This window comes from Protopterus annectens, chromosome 6.part1 (genome assembly GCF_019279795.1).
Source record: "Protopterus annectens isolate FY-2018-M chromosome 6.part1, PAN1.0, whole genome shotgun sequence".
NCBI classification, from domain to species: Eukaryota; Metazoa; Chordata; order Ceratodontiformes; family Protopteridae; genus Protopterus; species Protopterus annectens.
This window is the reverse complement of record NC_056738.1, coordinates 81021023-81044006: the sequence shown is the minus strand read 5'-3', so window position 1 is coordinate 81044006 and position 22984 is coordinate 81021023. Positions and strand designations below refer to the sequence as shown.

At 36.3% G+C, this 22984-nt stretch overlaps 1 protein-coding gene across 2 annotated transcripts in view; it reads right to left on the bottom strand.

Annotated features, from left to right (window-relative positions):
* Nucleotides 1-22984, bottom strand: part of ERICH2 (glutamate rich 2) — a 948280-nt gene that overhangs the window by 593716 nt on the left and 331580 nt on the right. For both annotated transcript variants that reach the window (XM_044075511.1, XM_044075512.1), the window contains 2 exons: nt 22029-22068; nt 11259-11307 (listed from right to left, as the gene is read on the bottom strand). In XM_044075511.1, coding sequence (XP_043931446.1) covers nt 11259-11307; nt 22029-22068 — 89 coding nt within the window. The remainder of the gene's footprint in view (nt 1-11258; nt 11308-22028; nt 22069-22984) is intronic.

Below are 22984 nucleotides of genomic sequence, written 5' to 3'. Positions count from 1 at the left end.
TACACGCTTTTACCATTTTCCTAACTGACATCCCATCATACAATCTTAAAATATATTTATCTACCCGAAAACATAATGTCAGTAGCACCAATAAATCTGATGTGGAAAGTGTCTTCTTGATAGGAAATCATTCGCAGTGCCAGAAATCCTCTCTGTGTCATGCTCCCTGACTACCCACTGGTGAGTGTTCTGTTTGTGGACGTGCTTTCCCGTATGTAGATAGCGGGTGCTGAAAATGTAGTTTGAAAGGGTGGTTATAAAAGCATGTAAAACACATAGTTCACTTTTTTTTAAGATGCATTTCAAATGTGTGCCCCACCTATCGATATAACAACAACAATAAAGTAATTAAGTAAGTTCCGATTTACGGCCTCTAGCCATGTTCTTGTCTGTGCTCAGTTCTAGTCAGTATTGCATTCAGTGGGGTGCAAGCAGGTACGGGAACTCTTACAGTGCTACATATCTAATAGAAAAATACAACATATGAGACATTAATAAAACATAAACAGAAAGTTTTCACAGAAGAGGAATGTGAATACAAGTTACAATTAATGATTATCAGGATCCCTGCCAACTCTGCATTGCATTACGCGGAATGTTCCTTAGAATAGCAGGATCAAGATGCCCCAACAAACTCGAAGCAGGAATACCGATGTACACAAGTTTATTGACAAATAAATCACGTACAAACTGCTCAGATACTGGAATGGTTAACCGCTTTCATCTGTCTCGACACAGATTTCATCAGAACCAATGAAGCTCCTACAATCCATTCTTTTTATAGCATTTTTGGCGCCAAAATCCTTAAATCAGTAATTTACTATTAAAATGCATTAATTAAAAATACTATTTTATACAACACTTTGTGTTTACAATAATTAAAACAACCCTATCTACTATTAACATATTATATTTGACCAAAACATAACCCTATGAAGAATACATATATTGTCTTTGAGCATCTACTACATACATCTACAAGAGGTATGACATTCATCAACTATTTAAACACTTTGTCCTCCACTCAATGTATTGATACCATGCAATGTTTATTATTCTATATACTCAGTAGGAATATATAGAAACTGATGCATTATTGACCTGCATTACTGTATCCAGATTATCCAAAAGTCAGGTAAATATACTAAATTCCTATACAATATCCCAAAAGTAATATATGTACAATAAAGAATATATATGTACTAAATCCTTTAACAGTGTATTAAGAATTACTTATAAACATGTTCTCCTTTATTGTAACACTTTAATTCAAGGCTAAAAAAGGTTTCAAACTGATATAATCATTTATACCTGGTGGTGTTGTTGCATCTGTGCATATTTGCCATTTACTTTCAACCCATGCCAAGTATGTCTTCCAATTACCACCTCTGTCACTAATCTCTACTTGGTCAATAATGGCGAAAGTAAAATTATGTTCTGTCCCTTTGTCCATGATATGCTTACATAATGCATTTTTTGTATCACCCTTTTTAATCCTGTACATGTGCTCGTATATACGAGTCTTAAACTTCCTCTCGGTTTTGTCTATGTAAAAGGCCGAACATTTTGTACAGGTAGCTATATAAACTATTCGTTGTGAATTGCAATTCCCATTTTTACATATTATCTTGGTATTCATGATATTACCCAACCTAATCTTTAATGTAGTGTTAATATAGGTACATTGTTTACAGGAGCCACATTTTCTGGTGCCCTTCATTCTCTTTTCACTGATTCCATTTATTCCGTGCTCCATTATTCTTTTTATATTATTTCCAGTCTTGTAAACTGTGCATATCTCACTTCCTACTATATTTCCAATAGGACCCATAGTTGTAATTAAAGACCAATGTTTTTTGAGAATTTCAGTGATCAAACAGACATATGGATTAAATCTTATCACACATACTTTCCTATCCCAATCCATGCTCAGTTGTCTCTGCGGTACATTACTATTACCCAACAAGGGTTTATATTTTTGACCCCATTGCACTTTCACATAAGAAATTACATTCTCCAACAAGGTCCTCGGATAACCTCGGTCCTGAAATAATTTAGTAACTGTATCTAACTCACTTTTCATACTTTCAAAAGTGGATGACATTCTCGCTGCTCTTTTACACTGACCCTTCACAATGTTTCTGAGCAAACTCACGACGGATGTTTGGGATGAGAATTTGACATTCCTTACTATAGATGTGCAGGATTTATTTTCCAGCATACCTGTATCTACAGGATTAGAATACTTTCATAGTAGTTTAAGTAAATATTTGGGAAGCAGTTGGGATAGAGTTAATCTTATCATGGATATGATGGGACTAGTTCTAGAACACAATTACATAGCACATCAAGGGGAATTCTTTAGACAATCTCGAGGAGTGGCCATGGGAGCTTCTTGTGCTCCCATTTTTGCCAACATGGTCATGCTCGAGTGGGAGAACCAACATATTTTTCCCAGTGAGTTTTTCAAGTACATTAGGTTATACACCAGATTTTTGGATGACGTTTTCATCATTTGGACTGGACCTACAGATATGATTCCTATTTTTATAGAGTATCTCAATAACACTACAGATTTTTTGAGGTTTACTTATCAATTTGATAAAACAGGTATTGCATATTTGGATACCTGGATAGGCAACACAGGTACTGGGTTTACCTCCAAATTATATAGGAAGCCCACTTTTTCTAACGACTACATCCATCTTAGTAGTTGCCATCCACCACATATTTTCAAAAACATTGTGAAGGGTCAGTGTATAACAGCAGCGAGAATGTCATCCACTTTTGAAAGTATGAAAAGTGAGTTAGATACAGTTACTAAATTATTTCAGGACCGAGGTTATCTGAGGACCTTGTTGGAGAATGTAATTTCTTATGTGAAAGTGCAATGGGGTCAAAAATATAAACCCTTGTTGGGTAATAGTAATGTACCGCAGAGACAACTGAGCATGGATTGGGATAGGAAAGTATGTGTGATAAGATTTAATCCATATGTCTGTTTGATCACTGAAATTCTCAAAAAACATTGGTCTTAATTTACAACTATGGGTCCTATTGGAAATATAGTAGGAAGTGAGATATGCACAGTTTACAAGACTGGAAATAATATAAAAAGAATAATGGAGCACGGAATAAATGGAATCAGTGAAAAGAGAATGAAGGGCACCAGAAAATGTGGCTCCTGTAAACAATGTACCTCTATTAACACTACATTAAAGATTAGGTTGGGTAATATCATGAATACCAAGATAATATGTAAAAATGGGAATTGCAATTCACAACGAATAGTTTATATAGCTACCTGTACAAAATGTTCGGCCTTTTACATAGACAAAACCGAGAGGAAGTTTAAGACTCGTATATACGAGCACATGTACAGGATTAAAAAGGGTGATACAAAAAATGCATTATGTAAGCATATCATGGACAAAGGGACAGAACATAATTTTACTTTCGCCATTATTGACCAAGTAGAGATTAGTGACAGAGGTGGTAACTGGAAGACATACTTGGCATGGGTTGAAAGTAAATGGCAAATATGCACAGATACAACAACACCACCAGGTATAAATGATTATATCAGTTTGAAACCTTTTTTAGCCTTGAATTAAAGTGTTACAATAAAGGAGAACATGTTTATAAGTAATTCTTAATACACTGTTAAAGGATTTAGTACATATATATTCTTTATTGTACACATATTACTTTTGGGATATTGTATAGGAATTTAGTATATTTACCTGACTTTTGGATAATCTGGATACAGTAATGCAGGTCAATAATGCATCAGTTTCTATATATTCCTACTGAGTATATAGAATAATAAACATTGCATGGTATCAATACATTGAGTGGAGGACAAAGTGTTTAAATAGTTGATGAATGTCATACCTCTTGTAGATGTATGTAGTAGATGCTCAAAGACAATATATGTATTCTTCATAGGGTTATGTTTTGGTCAAATATAATATGTTAATAGTAGATAGGGTTGTTTTAATTATTGTAAACACAAAGTGTTGTATAAAATAGTATTTTTATTAATGCATTTTAATAGTAAATTACTGATTTAAGGATTTTGGCGCCAAAAATGCTATAAAAAGAATGGATTGTAGGAGCTTCATTGGTTCTGATGAAATCTGTGTTGAGACAGATGAAAGCGGTTAACCATTCCAGTATCTGAGCAGTTTGTACGTGATTTATTTGTCAATAAACTTGTGTACATCGGTATTCCTGCTTCGAGTTTGTTGGGGCATCTTGATCCTGCTATTCTAAGGAACATACGGTTGTTGTGAGTTCATTTTTATTACGCGGAATGTGACAGATCAGATCATGCAATCGTGAACAGTGGAATTAATGAATACATTGTGTAGTGATTCTGCTTACTATTACTTTTCTTTTTTTCTTTTCAAGAATTATTATTTAATCAGATATAAATACAGGGAAGAGAGGAAAAGTCCAGATTTATGGGCATGTGTATTCATTGTTATTAACTTAGCTTTTGGAACCGCATTTCCACTGTTGCCCCGATAACGGAAAAGTACCGTTCTTTAAGTATAGAAGAGAAAAACTTAAGAGTCTAGGCAAAAAGTAATTATAAGGAATGACACTGGACAATGAAAGAAGAAATATGTTCAACAATACTCTTCACAAGAAACTAGAGAAAAGGAAAGAGAGGGTGCTGTATATTCATCTTGAAGTAGAATGAAAACAACTTAGAGAAGGAAAACATAGTAAATGAATGGCGTAGACTCACCCTGAGACAGAGAGACTGCAATGCAGAGAGAACAAGACAAAGAACATACACTTCTGAGAAACATGGTAACCTTGAACAGAGCCCTAGTGAAATTAATGTTGCTGTAAAATATAGGACCTCTTGGTAGGGGAATAGTTCTATGCACCAAGTTAGTAAAAAGAGAATAATCTAAAAAAAGAAAGCAAGATAGAGACAGAAACAAAAGTCAAAATTTGAAGGTTATTAGTGAAAAGAATTCTGTCTTATCAGAAGCCTCCTGCAATGACAGAGTATCAAAAAAAATCAAAACTGTTGGGGATATTAGCATACAAACTGAAGGTGAGTTGATGAGGAATTCTAAATCCAAAGCTTGAGGATGTGAGTACAGAAACTGAAGGATAACCTGATAAGCAATTATGACTCCAAAGCTGTAAGGGTTGTCAGTGCAGGAAATTAAGACAATATCAGTACATGACAGCAGTATGCAGACAAACTTTCAAGAAGTGTTGTTATTAAAATACAGAGGAGAATGCTGGTCCTTGACTGAGGACCTTAAGAACAAAGTGAGCACAGAAAGCAAGATAAGCATTAGAGTGCGGCGTTCTGAGCCTATTTTTGCTTGTGTAAAATAAAAAATACAGCTGAAGGCAGCAACATGAATCAGGGAATAATATAGCAATAACCCATGCCTGGGTGTGGGCAATGCTGGATTTACCCATGGTTGGTGTGGTTTTGTCACGAGGGCGAAGCCTGAGTGGCCAAACAAAGACAACCATGGGTAAATCCAGCATTACCAACACCCAGAAGTGGGTTATTGCTATCATACAATGACATTATTTAAGAAAAAAAATGAATTACTTTTCTTAAATAATGACATTGTATAATGCCTCCTTGCTGCCCTTCCGCAGCTGTCTGGTATTCTGCGGCAGCTCTGATGCAGTGCGCATGCGTATGCTTACTCAGTACATCAGAGCTGCGGGCAGAAGCAACAGAGAAAGCAAGATCTCCATTGCTTTTTACACACTGTCTCGCTATGTTAAAGGAGTTTAAAATAGCGAGACAGCTTTAAAAAAAAGCAACAGAGAATCTCTGTTGCTTTTTTTAACGCTGTCTCGCTATGTTAACATAGCGAGACAGTGTGTAAAAAGCAAAGGAGATCTTGCGTTCTCCGTTGCTGTAAAAAAAAAAAATTATACTAATGGAAAAAGTCCGGCCGACCGGACCTTTTTCCATTACTGTAATTCTGACTTACAAAGTGCACGCTGACCAATCAGCATGCACGTTTTGGAATATTATTGGGGGGTCGTTGTAAAATGTAAAACTAATATGTTTTACTACGAATCACCCTTTGGAGTGAAAGGACAACATAAGGAAATGAAAAGGAGTGAAACAGTAGTAGCTACTCATTTTAAGACAGGGAAAGAAGCTACATCAGTGCAGGTCACTGAAGTCAGTAATCCCAGGGTAAAGAACTTACCAGTAAGCCCCATAAACATGGAATGATGGGCAAGCTTGTACAGTCAGTGAAAAGTAGTTACCAGATCAGACAGACAGGATGTAAGAACAGAAGGAGGAGGAATTCGATAGCCCTATATTCAGTAGTAAATCAAACATGAAACTTGAAGCTGAAGAACAGATTAATGTAAACGGTTACAGAAGCTTTAGACTGAGTGAACACATTTGCTGTATAGAGTGGCATCTGTAAGGCCACACAAGATGTGCAAAGGGTAAATATTATTATGCCTGTATCAAAGTTAATATTGGAGGTAAGCAACAAGATTTGTGCATCTTAAAGATTGCAAGAAAAAACAAAGATGGCCATTCTGAATACAAGGAAAGCAATTTTAAGGAGAATGGTGAAATAAATCTCTGTGAACTATATCATATTAACAGTGCAGTGACTAGACTGTGTAAGTCACGTACTTCAGGAAGAATAGGTACTTAGGCTAAGTACTGCATACCAGCAAGTGTTAAGAATATAAAAGAAGGGTGCAAGATAAAACACAGAGGATGTGCAGAACATTCTCTAGGAAAGAAGAAATTGTAGACAGAAAATAAATGAATACTAGGGTTCCCACTTTGCGAGGGACAGTCCCTCTTTGGGCAGTTGTGTCCTGACAAAAAATGTTAAAAATGGCAAATGTCCTGAGATTTTAGGACACAATTATTTCCTATATTTTACATAATAGTTGCATAAAACAGTTATCCTTCATCTAAAATACCTAAATGTTATAAGAAACAGAATAAGCAATTAAAATGCTACAAGAGTAAGCTTTTATTTAGGCAAAAAAGTTAAGTTCTATCCTTTGTACTGACCATGGGTGTGTGTCGGCCTGTAAAATCTGATGTTTGTACCAAAAATGTCCCACTTTGGCCATTTGAAAAGGTGGCAACCCTAATGAATAGAGGTGCTATTAAGGAAACTATCTGTGGTTGTGTACCTGCAACTGTTGCTAGAAACACTTGCGATATACTGAAAAACGCATTTAAGTGGCATAAATACTTTACAAGTTGAGATAGGTTGACACCCACAGCATAGAACAAGGAAGGAAGGCTTCAGTTGGACAGCAAAACAGGGTCTTCAGAGATATCTTGCAAAATGAATTCATTTCAATTAAGGTAGCGTTGTCGCCTCACAGCAAGACGTTGTCCCATTCGATTCTCAGCTAGATCGTCTTCTGTGTGGAGGCATGCATGAATGAGCGTGCCTTCGTTGAAGGTTGTGCATCAGGGCTGGTAACTCGGCACGTAAAAATCTACTACCTAACATTAGCGGACCGGAGTTCCACTGTGGCGATCCCTAACCAGGATAAGCCAAAAGACACAACAATATGCATATGTCTTATACGCCACTAGAACTCAATAGGAGGGATTTACAGAAAAGAGTAGAGGAAAAGCTTGAGAGAGACATGGGGAAATGTCTGCCTGTGTCCTCAACTACTGCTAAATTGTGATATAGGTTGTCAAGGACCACCAGTCATGATGAGTCCAAAACTCCTAGTTCATGCTGAGATGGGGATGGGCAGTTGTAGCATGTTGAGCCTGCTGGATACAAACAATTTGTAAACGTTTTGTATATTTAGAATTTTGTAAAATAATGATGATGCAAAGTGTACATGTTTCTTTAAAGTCTCTCAGAATGCATAGCAATGAATGAATCATGGGAATATTCTCACAGAGGTTCTCATAATAATTAGGCAGTCGCATGGACTTAGTTTATCAGTTACCCCAATAAAAATAAGAACAGCCTGGAAAACATAATTAAGAAAGGTAGCTCCTCAGTGAAGGAACAGTATGAAGTCCTGAAAATGAGAACCAGAAGAATGGATTAAGACAGCTCAATTAGGGCTAATGGTTTCATAGGCTAATGACCACTCGGACCTTTAAAAACCTATCCATGCAACCCAAAGGTATTCCATGAGTTATTATGCATTAGAGGTTATTTTAAGGGGTGCATGTTAGTTAAGGCATGATTTAATGGCTGCATTTGTCCATCACAGCCACAAGTGTCAGACTAGGCGTGAACTTTCAATAGAAGCCAGACCAGGGGTGAATTTCCAATTCTCATCCACTGTTTCAGACTACACTTAAACAGAGTTAGAGAAGGGCTTTGTTTCACATGGATGGGAAACCTATTCTAGAGGATGGGGATTTTCTGAGATAAATAGGATATATTGGAGGAACAGGTATGTAAGTCACAAGCAAAGTTTAAATCTAGAAGTTCTGGTGCTGTTCATTTTGCAGAGATGAAGAGGTCCCTCATAGCAGGATCCAACGATATCAGCAGTCTGTAGGAAACAGGGTATAAGAGATAGGGCTTGAAAGCAATCTACATAGGAAATGTGATTACTCCCCGAATTCTTTTTCTGAGGAACCTCTGCGGACATTCCAGCTGTTGCATTAGCTTGTTCAGGTTCATACTGAAGATAGGGTTATACTCAATGATACTAATCTGTGGAACATAATTGATGTATTAAGCTTGGTGGAAGTAGTTGATCTTGAAATTGAGACTGGGGCTTATGAGACACCCCTACAACCTGGACAGAACTCCTGGAGTCCCAGAGCTTGAAGGAGAGAGTGAGGGCTAGCAAACAGGGCTATAGCATGGGACTATCTTGCTAGTTATGGGACAGCCTGTATCCTGAAAGTATTAAACAGACTAGTGAACTGCTGTGAAGGTACCGTTCATTTCGTATTTTTCAAAGCCAGGTGGCCTACTATTATATAGTTTGGCAGTTAAGTAAATGTGTACGTCTTACTTCAGTGTCTCCTTAGATCCTATAATATATCATATCAGTACTCTTCTATCATACGTTTTTTCATCTAATCACAAATAACTGAAAAAAAATCACTGAACACACATTTCACTGAATTTCATTTTGCAGAAAGTTTCATACAACAAATTTCCACCCAAAGTTTTTTTTTGTTTATTTGCTGGGTGGGGGCAGGCCTCCATGCACCTCTTAGCTTAAATATACTAACTCCATGATCACACAACCACAGAAAAAAACAAAAAGCACCAAACACAGTGATTTACTGCTGGCTCACAAATCTAGCCTTCTTGGGATAGAGCATGGAAGTGGGGCATTAGCAATGTACAAATCATGTGCTAGATTAATTTACCTTATAAATTCCTAAGATCCTAAACTACATCAGCAGTGATTGTCCATAGCCTTCTACACTTTTCTGCAAATTGTGATTCAACCAAACTTACTTGCGGTGAAATGTTTCCATTAATTGTTTTAATCATTTGTGACTTAATGAAAGGGCAATGCAATGAACTATCTTGTACCTATATAAAAATAAAAACATTTTATACACAGCACAATGAATTTAAAACAAGCTGATAGCATTATTGGTAGTAAATACAATAAGAAATACAAGTTGTGGTAAATGCTCTTGGCCTAAAAGGCAAAATTCATGAAAACCCTGTGTTTTCCACTGCTCAGTCCAGTTTTGGAATTTACTGGTACGGTCCTCAGGAAATTTGCTATCTTCTCCAGCACTAGGGACACTAACTTGTTCATCCCATGTCAACTGGGTCCCAGTCAAAGCTTTAGCCATCTGTGCCACAGAGCTGGCTTTGTGGTATTTGTCCTTTAGGGTGTCTGTATTTTCACCCCCTTCCAATTGATCAACAGTTATCCTTCACTAAGTAGGAGGCCAGACAATCACTGTAGACACAAGTATCTTGAGATGGAGGCCTAGAGAATGGAGCCTTTCTCTTTGGACTGAGAAATCACAGATCTGGGAGTGCAACAAAACTGCAAAAATCTAGGACCTTTAACAACAGTATGTAAATGTGTGTGTGTGTGTGGGGGGGGGACTTATGAGAAAACTGTGTACAGATACCATGTGTGTGTGTATATGTATGTATATATATATATATATATATATATATATATATATATATATATATATATATATATATATATATATATATATATATAAAAGGTTCCTATTACATGAGTGAACATTAGAAATAGCGAACGCTCATTTGTCGAACCCAAATTCACAAAACCACAGAATATTGAAGGAACGGATCAGCGAATTTCTTCCCAGGGAAAAGAAATTGCTGGGCCGTTCTCTGGACTTTGCTGTTTTCTTCACAGTGGTGCAATCTCGGAGTTGGTATATTTAAGGGGGGGGTGAAGCCCCCCACTTTATGTTGCCTGTACATTTTTTTTGGATCAGTGAATTTTTTTCCCTTGGAAACAATTTGCTGATCTGTTCCTTCGAAATGTTGTGGTTTCGTGCATTTGGGTTCGATAATAGATTGTTCGCTATTTCTAGCATTCTATCATATAATATGAACCCATATCTCTCTCTCTCTCTATATATATATATATATATATATATATATATATATATATATATATATATATATATATACACACACACACACACACACACACACACACACACACACACACATTTATACATACATGAATATATTAATTTTGCTCAAGGAAGGTAATACAATAGTCATGAGTTTATAACTCTTGTTCGGGATTCTGATAAAATATTAAAGAATGACATTTTACAGAATAGTATGACGTATCCATACACTGCAGGGCAGGGCTGCATTTTATTTATACTCAACTGCAAAGACTGAACTAAAAGTAACCCAAATAATGAACTGAGTAACACCGTTCTTTAAGCATTCTTTCCTAACTCAAGAGGCTACTGGGTGGGAGGGTAGAAAAGTTGGAGATTTTGTAAAGGAAGCACTGTTACTGAATACAGAGATGTCACTAAAATAGCAGATCTACTTCTATTGAAAAGATTCCTTCAAATAGGAAACAGTGTGGTTCAGTGGCTAGAACATATAGCCAAAATCATTATCCAGGTAGACGTCTAAAAACAGTCAGTTGGACAAGACAATTCTAGTGAATCATTAAATACCACAGTACTCAGTACTTCAGGTTATAAAGCCAGCACCTAGAGATCTACAATGAAACATGCTATGCTGCATCATATCAAATGTCGTAAAATGTTGATCTTTTTTGTAAAATACACTTACCTCTTGAATCCATAATTTCAAGCTTGCCTTTCTTCTCATTCTTTATATTCTAAAAAAATATAAATATATGCTTTATATACATATTTGCATACATATTTGTGGTGATTACAAACTGTTCCTACATCAGGGTGTAAAGTACTGAGACATAACCTCTATAACTATGTCTAAACCACAATGCTCATGTAAATATCTTATGCATAATATGTTGGCAATTGTCCTGGAACTTTTCTCCCCAGGTCTCCGCTGAAAAATGGACAGCTCTGTCCAGACAGACCTCCTCGGTAAACAAATGTAAAATAAATAACAAATAAATAGATATATGGGGTGAAAGAGATGATGGCCATGCTTAGTGGTGAAATTGTATTGGTCGAACTGTGCTTTCTAAAAACAGACCTGGCAAGAGTTTATCCACAAATACTACCTGATAACTTTAAAAAAGTATGAGACAATTAAAAACACAAAGAAGCTTTTTTTTGTGCCTGTCAGATGATTTGTTATGAATTCAGTACTTTTTTCAACTAAGGGAAACAAGATTTGAATATAGTGTATATTTTTGTGATTTGCTTTTACCGGAAAGACAATCATTTTAATTGCATGACTATATTTGCAGAATTAAAAAAAAAATCAAAATGCAAATATGAAAAATTGCAGACTGAATATTTTTAAAGCAAGAAACATTTTTATTAAAGCATCACTTACTACATAGGCAATCATACGTTTACATAAATGAAAACAAACCACACCGACACAATCCTAGTCTCAAGCATTTTACATCACAAACCATACTGATATACTCCCAGTTGCAAACATTACACATCACTTATAATCTACCCAATCTTTATCACTCAGACATTACATAGCTCATTTAAGTCCTGCTGCCTTTTAGACCTCATTCTTCTCTTGTATGTACTGTTCCCACAATTCCCATTTTTCCTATGTAGTTTGCTGCTACCCTTTTCTGAAGATCTCAATTTCAGTCGTTTTATCTGTTACTACATTTACTACTTCCAGTACAGTTGATTTAGATTTTGATTTCCATTTTCTAGTAATTGTTTTTTTGACAGCCACCATTATTAGACACAGCAGGACCTTACCACGTCTAAGAAATTCCAATTCTGTACCATAGCTCAGAAAAATCATCTCCCTCATCAGACTAATCTGCCCACCCAGCATCTCCGACAGTACATCCCACAGACTGAATGTCTTGAGATATGCTGGACAGGAAAGTAATATGCCATCCCAAAGAAAAAAAGAAGGCTATTCAAGAAGCAGACCCACACCTACCATCACCTTAAATCAAAGGGTTACAGGCATTTCTCTGTTAAACCAATTTTGGGAAGTTAAAAACTTAACCCAAGTACAATGTTTACACATCTGTAAAGCTTACTGAAAGAAAATGTGTCATGGCAAGAGAACCAGCCTGAGCAAAATGCTTTTAGAAAACAAACCGGTAGTAAGATGTGATATGTGTGGATAAATTATGATCACAGTTACCAATGCCATATTGTAGATATTAGCAAATGAACCAAGGTATGGGAGTAAATAACTAGAAAGGGGAAAAGTCAGAGTGGACTGAGGCCAAGCAGAAGTTTGAACTGTGGGTTGCAGACTGCCTTTTGATAAAGAGAGTATACGGAAAGAGAATGGGATAAGGGAGTGTTAAATGAAACACCAGCTCTGGGTGAGTTTATAGCTGATTTGAGAACAGAAGTTGAGGTTAAATGGGATAATTAATATAGCATATAAAATAATGTATGAAAGCTATAAGAATCAATCAGAAGAGTTTAGAAAAGCCTGGGAAAAAAGAGAAAGTACAGTTGTATAAAATCTTACCATAACGGTAGATGTCCTTGCCTTCAATGCTGCAGTATTGTTAACACATGGGATTCCCTGCCATGGAACCCTGAAGTCCAGCCAGTCTACCAAAGACTCTTGCTGCTTTAAGGTTATGCTGAACGTCACCCAAATGCTCCTTGTGTAGCATAGGGCATGAACGTGACATTCAGGCCTACTATAGTCAGAACTGATTGCCCCAATACGAACACCAGTCACAGGAACCCAAGAGATAATGTGCACATCCAGGAAGGTAAAGGACTTGGGGGAAGGAGGGAGGGAGGAAGAGAGTACTGCAGCAGTGAAGGCAAGCACATCTACCATTATGGTAAGATTTTACACAACTGCACTATGGCTTTACATTCACTGCAGCAGTATTCTTAACATATGGAATAGCGCCAAAGCTCGAGAGGAAACTAGGGAGGGGGAAGGCACACAAGAGTTCCCTAAAAAGCCATGAAGAATGGCACCAGCAAAACCAGCCCCAGCTCTAGAGATAGCATCCAACTTGTACTGCTTGGTAAAGGTATGCACAGAAGTCCAGGTAGCTGCTTCAAGAATAGAATGTGTGAAGGGTTTTCAGGATGAACACCTAACAAACTGAACAAGATGTAAAAGCTCCTAATCAAAAAACACATTGTAGCTGTCTGTATGGGGAATCTGTCTCCCACACTGGCATTTACCATTCCTGGATGACAATAACCCCAAAGAGCACAAAACAAGATAAGAAAAAACAAAAACCCCAATGGGGCACTTATCTGCAACTGCAAAGAAGTCAGCAAACAAGCATATATAGACACGGGAGAATGAAAATGCGTTCAACTGGCAGGAAACAGACACAGGTAAACAAATTGATGGTGAAAAGATATGCTTGGGACTGGTGGCAAAGAAGTTCAGGCTATGATAGAAGAAGATTAAGAAAATATAACGATAAAAAGGCCAATCCATTTTCTGTATTTCTTGATCTCTGGAGAGAAGGACAACTGAAAATAAAATTCACAGAAAGCCTTGACTACCTCTGTAGGCTTTAAACGAGATGAGCTACTCTTGGTATCAATGTTTACAATAGCGTCATGAGTTTGTTTTGCAATCATGTATACTAATTTGGTTATGGGCCAGTTTGAAGAATGCCTATAAAAGTTAAAGTTCTTCTTTTGAAGTGTTGGCTTCATGGCACAGATGGATAAAGTCTTGACCCTGATGCAGACAACTTCAACTCAAATACTGAGTGGAGTGCTGGAAAAGCCGAAGAGGAAGGGTGTGAGTTAGCAGTAGCACCAAATCTAATTAATCACAATGCCATCACCTATTAGGAGAGCATGTGAGGTGGTGGTGGTGGTGGTGGGGGGGGGGGGCAAACAGGCAGCATTATTGGTTGGAGTTAGGTCCTTAGTTCCTAACAATCTGTCTAAAGAAGTCTTTGCCTGCTCATACACATAAATGCACAAGCATTGGAAAAGGCATCTTTGACTCATTTAGCAACATATGTGCAGATCAGCTAGAAAGTAGAAGTTAGAATTATTTTACAAAGAAATCCTTCTGGTCATCAAGTGTGGCAGGTTCTGAAAGTTATGTTTGATGAGCAGTTCTCCTGTCTGGGGACAGTTAGGGCCCATGCTTATATACGGACAATCCTCATCTGGGGAAGGTGAACCACACCTTCAAGTCTCTGCAGGCCTGGCAAAACTGAAAGAAATATATAACGGTGAGAACAACAGAATAAACCATCCTTCATGAGTGGGACATAATAATTCTAGTTTCACTGACTATCCCTCTTTGCAGTCTCTCTGCTCTTTGAGCTACCTTACCCCTCTTTTCTCATCTTAATTATGCATATCCAATCACTGTGAAATGTTCCCTAGATCATTCCTGGCAACTCCGGGATTATTATATTTTTAGACCTCTTGGCCACATCAGTTAGATAAATGCAGGATAAAACATTCAAAATGTAATCTGTTACTCTAGCCTTCCTTTGAATTAGTATATACTCTTCTCTCTTCCTTGCGTCCGCAGAATAATCTTGGTTTATATAAATTCTGATTCGCCACAGGATAGATGCAGATCAGGCTTCCACAGGAGTGACAATACCCTTTCCTTAACAGCATATGTACTAAACCTGACAATTATATGTACAGGTCTTGTCATGTAGTGTTCGGTGAGGTATTCATGCCATCATTTATGTTCTCTCAAAAGTGAGTTAGGATTCAGGTATATTTGTCTACTGTGCCAACTGTTTTTGAATAAAGCTTGTATAGTCTCTTCCTTCCAAGCTTTCTGGGACTCTCGCTACTCTTGGATGTTTTCCTCTTCACACTACCTTCCTGGTTGCAAAGAGTAGCTCAATTCCATTCTGGCTTCCAGTGTTGCAATTCTTCATTTTCTTGCAATAAGGTTTAGACCACTTTTGCGTGTTCATTCACTGCCTCAGTCACCTCTCCCATCACCGTGTTATTTTCAGTAATGTCATTTTCTAGCTTAACATTTTTTTTAATCAAGGAACACATCTTTAATAATAGTCACATCTTTCTACTCCTGCTCTGATGCAGTTTGAGCATCCTCACTGCTCACCATCTCTCCTCTGCAGTTTCTCTGCTATGACTTTCTGTCCTTTATTTCCTTTCGCAGACTGAGTTCTTCTTAGCTGACACATACCATGAATGAGGGTGCTAACTTTATTTTTCTAACTTTATCCCCATTTATCACATGACCAATTCTTTATTAAATGTTCTTTAGTAGGGAGCCATGGAGCAAACAGTGCTATCAGTTCCACACCATACCAGACGTTCCCTGTCCTCAAGAGATTTTAAACATTTCTCAGGTAAGATGTGAATGCATATTGGATTAAACAGCTTTCACAAGACTTTAATTTGTCTTTGCTGCCTAGTAAGCATTAAAGGAAGACTCCATCTTGGTATCATGAGCTATTTATTTCATCAAAATCAGTCTACGTAATTACATTTTACCACAAAATGACCTTCATTGGGCCTGCAATACTAACATAATCTTATTTTACTGGTTTGTCTTCTGAGTCTAAGAACCCTTTTCAAATCCCTTTTATGCAAGTCATGCTAGACATAAGAAAATAAAGTCCCATATAAATAAAATGACAGTGTAAGTTGTAAGCATGTTGCATGGCTTCTGGGTCCTGAATGCTTTAACTTTTTGCCTGACTTACCTTGATGTGCATCGTTTTCAGATCTATTCTAACATATCCATAGTAGCTGTGAATAGTCAACAAAATAAAGTAGCTTATCTGCAACTTTTTTTTTTCAAAGGATGTCTAACTGTAGTCCTTCAGGTGATAAAAGGACAGTAACCCACTTTCTGAGGTATCAAATCTAAATAGCAGCTGTTACGTCAAAGGACTTGTAAGAGACATTGAAACTGCCACTGTTATTCCCCGTGTCTGCAGTGGAAGTGTTTTTTAACCCAAAATACTGTAGAAATGTGATGCATTTTTTGAAAGGTATTTTGCCTTTATAACTCCTGATGTGTTATCTCTTATATTACAGTATAACAGCATACCACTTCAAAATGAGTACAACCTTCTGTTCTTGAATTTGTTTTATCAGAACTTTCTGTTTTGCCCTCATGCATTACATTTCTTCTGTTATTGTGTATCCTTTATTTTTTTCATAACTGCAGCATACTGACATTTTAAAATCATAATCACTGGGCATGACTAGGTAGTCGTCATCCCCTGTGCTATGCAGAAGACTAAAGAACTAATGTTTGCAACAATATGCATTTACAGAAAAGAATACCTTCAACAAGTGGAGCACAGCTCAGAAAGATGTGCTCAGCTAGGTTTCTTCTCTCTGCAACAAAGGCAGTAAAGAAAGTTCCACCACACTGTGCACATTTTTAAACAGCAGCTGCTGACATCAACAAGACGGAAGACTGCCTGTAATAGTCTGTAGGCAGTATCTGATAGGAAAAACTACAGTTTCCTGTACCCACTGTGCGTCATGCAGCTGGAGAAAATGTCCTCTGCCAAACCACATAACCTGTTAAGCTTTTAAAATAAGATGTGTGGACTTTCCCTTTCTGTGATTCCAAGGCAAGGAAATGAAGGTTTGCAGGCTTTTTGGCACTTAAACCATACCAGAACCCTACTGCAGGTAAACAATAAGCCTCGGGGTTGAGCTAAATTTCAGGTAAGGGTAATTTTTTCCTTTAAGTGCAGAAAAAATGATAAAAAACAGTAAATGCTTACTGACACAAGCCACAATGGAGATAATTTCTTCAGAATGAAACCATGGGACTAGCAGTATTCATATATAAGAAAAAACTCAGAACAGCACATAACAGTTCGGGATACTGAAATGCCTTCCATGTCTGCGCTTTCACATGCACTGTACCAGTACTGTATCAGGAAGGAAGAACACCACTAATGGAAAAATCTGGCTATAACACCAAATGCAGAAGGTAGGTAATTGCTAAATGTTATGACATTGACTTACTATTGCAGTGAACCTTCCCAGGAAAGGCTGAGGTCCTCCACAGAGACAAATTTACAAAAGCTATTCATCTGTTTGGGCCTGTAGTTCTTAGTAAAAATTATATTCAACTACCCATGGAAGGAATCCTCCTGTTATATATCCTATGGTGCTGAAACACTTATGACAGAAGCACATTTACTTACTCACCCAAGCCCTAAACACTTTGTTTGGATACCCAGCTGTTCAGATCTTTATGGTAGGAAAGAGAATTGGGAAAGTCACAGTACACAAGCCTAATCCTTAGAAAACAGCACATTTAACCTTTAAGAACGTCACATTTAAATGTTTTAATCTTCATTTTTTGCAGGCTCCACAGCCATTATATTTCAGATATATATTATATACACTGTATCCTCTTATTCTAGTAACTTCCCAAGTAGATAGTAGAAATATTTTTAGCTTTATCCATGATCTTGATTTAGCAGTTTAACAGCTACAATTAGCTAATTTTGAGCTATAGCCAAGACTCTGTCTACCTTATGGGATATACAAAAGTAACCTTTCTGATTACAGAAACAGAGCCAAAAGCTCTTAAAATAAAACACAGTAAAAATTTAATATAATTTGCCTTTAAGGAGGGTGCTTTTCTATATACTTATATTTGATTTTTAAATTATTATATTCATAAGTGAAGTGTGCACGACTGATTGAACTTTGTATAATAAGAATCAATAGATTTAGGAAAATAAGATGAAATTTGTTTACAATATGTTTATATTGGTATACAGCATTGGTCAGTCCTGTTTTTGATAAATATTTTAGTCCTTTGTTGTATTATTGACAATAATTCAACATATATTCCTTTGTAAATGTTTTATTATAGATAGAAGAATTAATTGGTTTTAACATAATTGAATAAGGGTAGTGACACAATGAGGAATGAACATCTGATTGGTTAACATACTAACAATTGTGTATTTAAGCTTGGAAGAAATTTACTTATATGACTCTGATGATGCCCGTGATTTATTAGGGCGAACGTGCTAAGTCGCTGAACACACTGCGATGAACACTCTTGAGATTACCACTGGTTGTGGTTCTCATTGTTTTTTTACTTACTTTTCTAATTAATTAATCCTTAAATATCAGAAACTTGCAAAGAGCACCATCAGCTGCCATTTGCTTCCACTGGTGCTCTAACTGAGCTCGATACTTCTCGAATGCCCCTAATTTGCAATTATCTCCCAGATTTTGCATCAAAATGTCAATTTACGACTTCTAAAATGTGTGCCTGTGAGACACAACAGTGTGGATTAAAGGACTGATGTCAGATATTACTTACAGAGCATTCTTCAGAAAATGAATGTGAATACTATTAATTCAGAAAGTCAGCAGAACAACAGTATTTGTATCACGCTTTTTAACAGTGTCCAGAGACTGGCATTAACTATTTAGTAAATATAGGAGCTAATTTCCATCACATGTACAAGACCAGCACTGGTTCTCCAAGGAACCTTTAAAACAGTGGGAAATGTCCTGAAGCCTACACTTTTAAAACCGATGTTGACAACTAAACACTATTTATACTCTGTGGCAAAAGCTTGGAATAACCTATTTCTAGCCTTGCCTTCAAACATGAATTAAAGCAATTCCCTAAGGATTCATGGTACTGCTCATGCACAAATCCAAGTTAAGGTATCACATCACCACTCTTCCAGATGGAAGTATCATTACATTCACCCCTTTACTTCAATGTCCTTATGCACATACTACCTGGTCTTATCGGTCTATACCCTTCCACCCTATTTTCCTCTTACTCCAGCTACACCTCTCTAATTTCACAATATTCTGTCTTCTCACTGCGTTCTCTCTGTCCTTCACATCCCCTCTCCCTTTTTCCTAAAACTGATTTCTCTATTACCTTATATTTTTAATATCACAGGATTCCCTAACTATACCCTATACAAGCCACTACCTACTGTTCCTCCTCTTCATATAGACTCACTAACTACCCTTTCCACGGTTATACTGTAATCTTATGTCAACTTATTCTTTACCAGTTATCTCTCCAACAGATATTGTTCCTCCACTGTCTATGAAGATTGTTTATACCTGTAAAATGTTTATACCTGTAAAAGTTCCTAAAATAAGTGTTTGTCTATTCTCACTGCATCGTGTTACTTGATACATGACGTTATGGTTTGTCTGCTTTTATTTCATTGCATACGTTAGTGAAATGTACGTACATGGAGCTTTTTTCCCCCCAAGCCTCTGTTGAAAATGGGTACTCTGGACCCAGTTGGACTTTCCTGGTAAACAAATGCCAAATAAACAAAACAAAATAATAAAGTGGGTGCTAATTAGGCGATTAGCATGTAACCACAGCCCCAGTCCATACAGCTCACGCTTTATAGCTCTTTAATGTACTTGCCTGCATACTTTTGAAAAGGACAATTAAGATAGTAGTAAACAGAAACAGTGACATGAGCAGTAAGTAAAACATCTTTAACTGGGGGACATGACATCACTTCAGATAATCTAAATATTTGAATGACAGCATTTCAGATAAACAGGGTTCTACCGTACACCTCTTACATTTTCAGTGCTCTATTACTTGCTGAGAGCTATGCAATGCAGTAGACTTCTAGCATTCACAACATGTCAATTAAAATATATTTATAAACCATCCAAATAATGAAATAAATACCAAGAATGATGGTATCAACAAATTCCACAATAGTATATACAACCATAGCGAACTAGGACAGGATGACATCTCCCTGCTCACTGAATTCATGGATATAGTAGGAAGGAGACATGGAAAAACTTATTGAATTTGTAGATTATATCAATCATACCACTAGTTACCTCAAGTTCACCCATCAGTTTGACAAGGTGGGGATTAACTATCTCGATGTTTATCTTTACAGTGATGGGAAGTCCTTCCAGTCCCGGATTTATAGGAAGGACACACAGTGCATTAGAGCCGCCAGGATGACATCTGTTAAGGAATGCATGCTGCAAGAATTATCATATATTGGTAGTTTATTTATGGATAAGGGATATCCCCCTGTTATGATCAAAGATGTGACAATAACATCAATACTAATACTAATACCAGAAATGATAACTATACCAAAGCATGCATATTAAAGTAAAGGACATTATTATGTCCAATTGGAACATTTTGACAAGAGACCCCAATTTGTATACAAACGGGAATAATATAAAGAGAATAATTGAAGTTAAATCTAGTTACCAGAGGAATGGACACTGTAATTATTGCAGATACATATTTGAAGAACTTTCTATCACCTTAAATAACAACATAAGAAGTAAGGTGAGATTTTGTCTAATATATTTAGCAATATGTGACACATGCAAGAATTATTATGTTGGGAACTGATCGCTCTTTTAAAAACAGAAGTATTGCATTAAAAACATGATACTAATAATGGCTATCCACCTGATAAATAGCTCAGATTGCTGGCTTCAAATTTGCCATCTTGGAAGTGGTATTACCTAATCCCAGACTCAATGAAATGATTCCTACCAAACCCTTGGTTAGAGTATAAAACAATACATGCATATATGTAGTGTATTTAGATAAGGCACATTGTTATTCACTTGGTTTATTTGTTCTTCTTTGGTCACATAGGTTGTATTGTGTAGTATTTTTTGGTTTTAATTTCATTTTATATATAGTTTTTTTTCTATTATAATTATAATTCTTTTTAAGATGTTCTATGTTACAATCTATATAAAATATGAATTTTGATGCATAGTAATGATATTCACACTGTTCAATGTTCATAAATGCATACAGTTTGTATAGCACAAAATGTAAGTTAAGGATATAGTATCAGTCTTTTTCAGATTCAGATTTTGTTTTTGTTTAGTTTTGGTTTAGTTATGTATTGTACTGTTACTTGACTTGAACTTGAATATTTTCATTTCATTGTGTTCAATTTCATATATATATACTGTATATATACATATATATTTTTTAAGTTTTTTTTTAGTACTAGGCTGATAGAAATGAGAGGCATTTAATTACTTAATGCCAGCCCAGACATTAATTGAATAATCAGTGTAATTGGTGGTTCATTTTTATCTTTATTATCAACACATGTATGGCCATAACGTAAACAGATACAAGAGTGTTTGTATATGAAAATTTCAGGCAATCCCAGAATGGACAATAATGCCTGAGATCTCCAACAAAATAAACTGCTTTATTTGCTTGCAATATATCATAATGTATTACTGGAGAATGTTAGTTGTCAACATAGCCTATCAAGAGTTGTTAGGTTTCATGGACACCTTGTACATAGAAGGAATAATATATGCTTCAAAATGGAATCAGAAAAGGTTAGAAGAGTAATCTTCAAAGTTTCAAAGACTGTTAACATTGCATATTTGTATTTTATCATACTTGCATGCAGTGGATATACAATTAAAGTGAATAATTCTAACAAAATATACAACTCCTTACCTTGTTTACAGAGTTTGCTTTCTCTAGAGAACTTGTTGGCCTACAAATAAAAATGGAATTAAAATTGAGTCTCCTTTATACATTGCCTGTAAGTGCTATAACCAAGAGATGGCACAGAACATACAAAAGTTTCCATACAGGCATGGCAATTCAACGATTTACAACTAACTTTAAATTTCTAATGTAAATTATTTTTTGTATGTATAAAGAAAATTAGTACACATACCACATTTCTCAAGTCTTCATTATTCACAACTTCTTTACTAGGAATATTCATAGGGTACTGTACCCATCTAGAAATTCAAGACTTCAAATTTTAGCTGGTGGAGGGGATGACAGTTTCCCTGAAGACTGTCAAGTGATATAGCATAGTGAATAAATATCAGTGGAAAATGTTCCTTTCTGTTGGGACTGTGTGAGGCAAAGAAACATGGTAAGCAAAGGTTAATCCATAAGGATAGCAAAATGAAACTTTGCACATGGCAGTGTTAATGTAATTTTGCTGCAATTTTAGTCAGTTAGCATTGTTAGTATGACGTCCAATCAGAATCCAAAATATCATTCCCCAGTTAACTTCAGAATTGATAGTTGCTACATTTGTGAGGCAGTTTAAAGGCATGCTTTTCTTCTGTTTAAGATGAAAGTTATGATAAATGTAAAGAGTTATGAGACTATTTTGGAAATAAAACGCATTCAGTATCAGCAGCTCAGCCAGTATCACACTTGCTCTGAAGCTGTGAAAATGAGAAGGCTGTGTGTTGTATCTTATCCTCACAACAGGCACGTAGATTCATGCATAATTCAAAACTGCAGGGCAGGATGAGTAACTGCTGCACGTTTGAGATACTTCTGATGAAATGCTAAACTAGGGTGGCATCTACATAAGCTAGTGTAAATCAGGTGTATGTTAAAAATACCACAGCACTTATTAAAAAAAGAAGAGTAGGGTGTTTTAA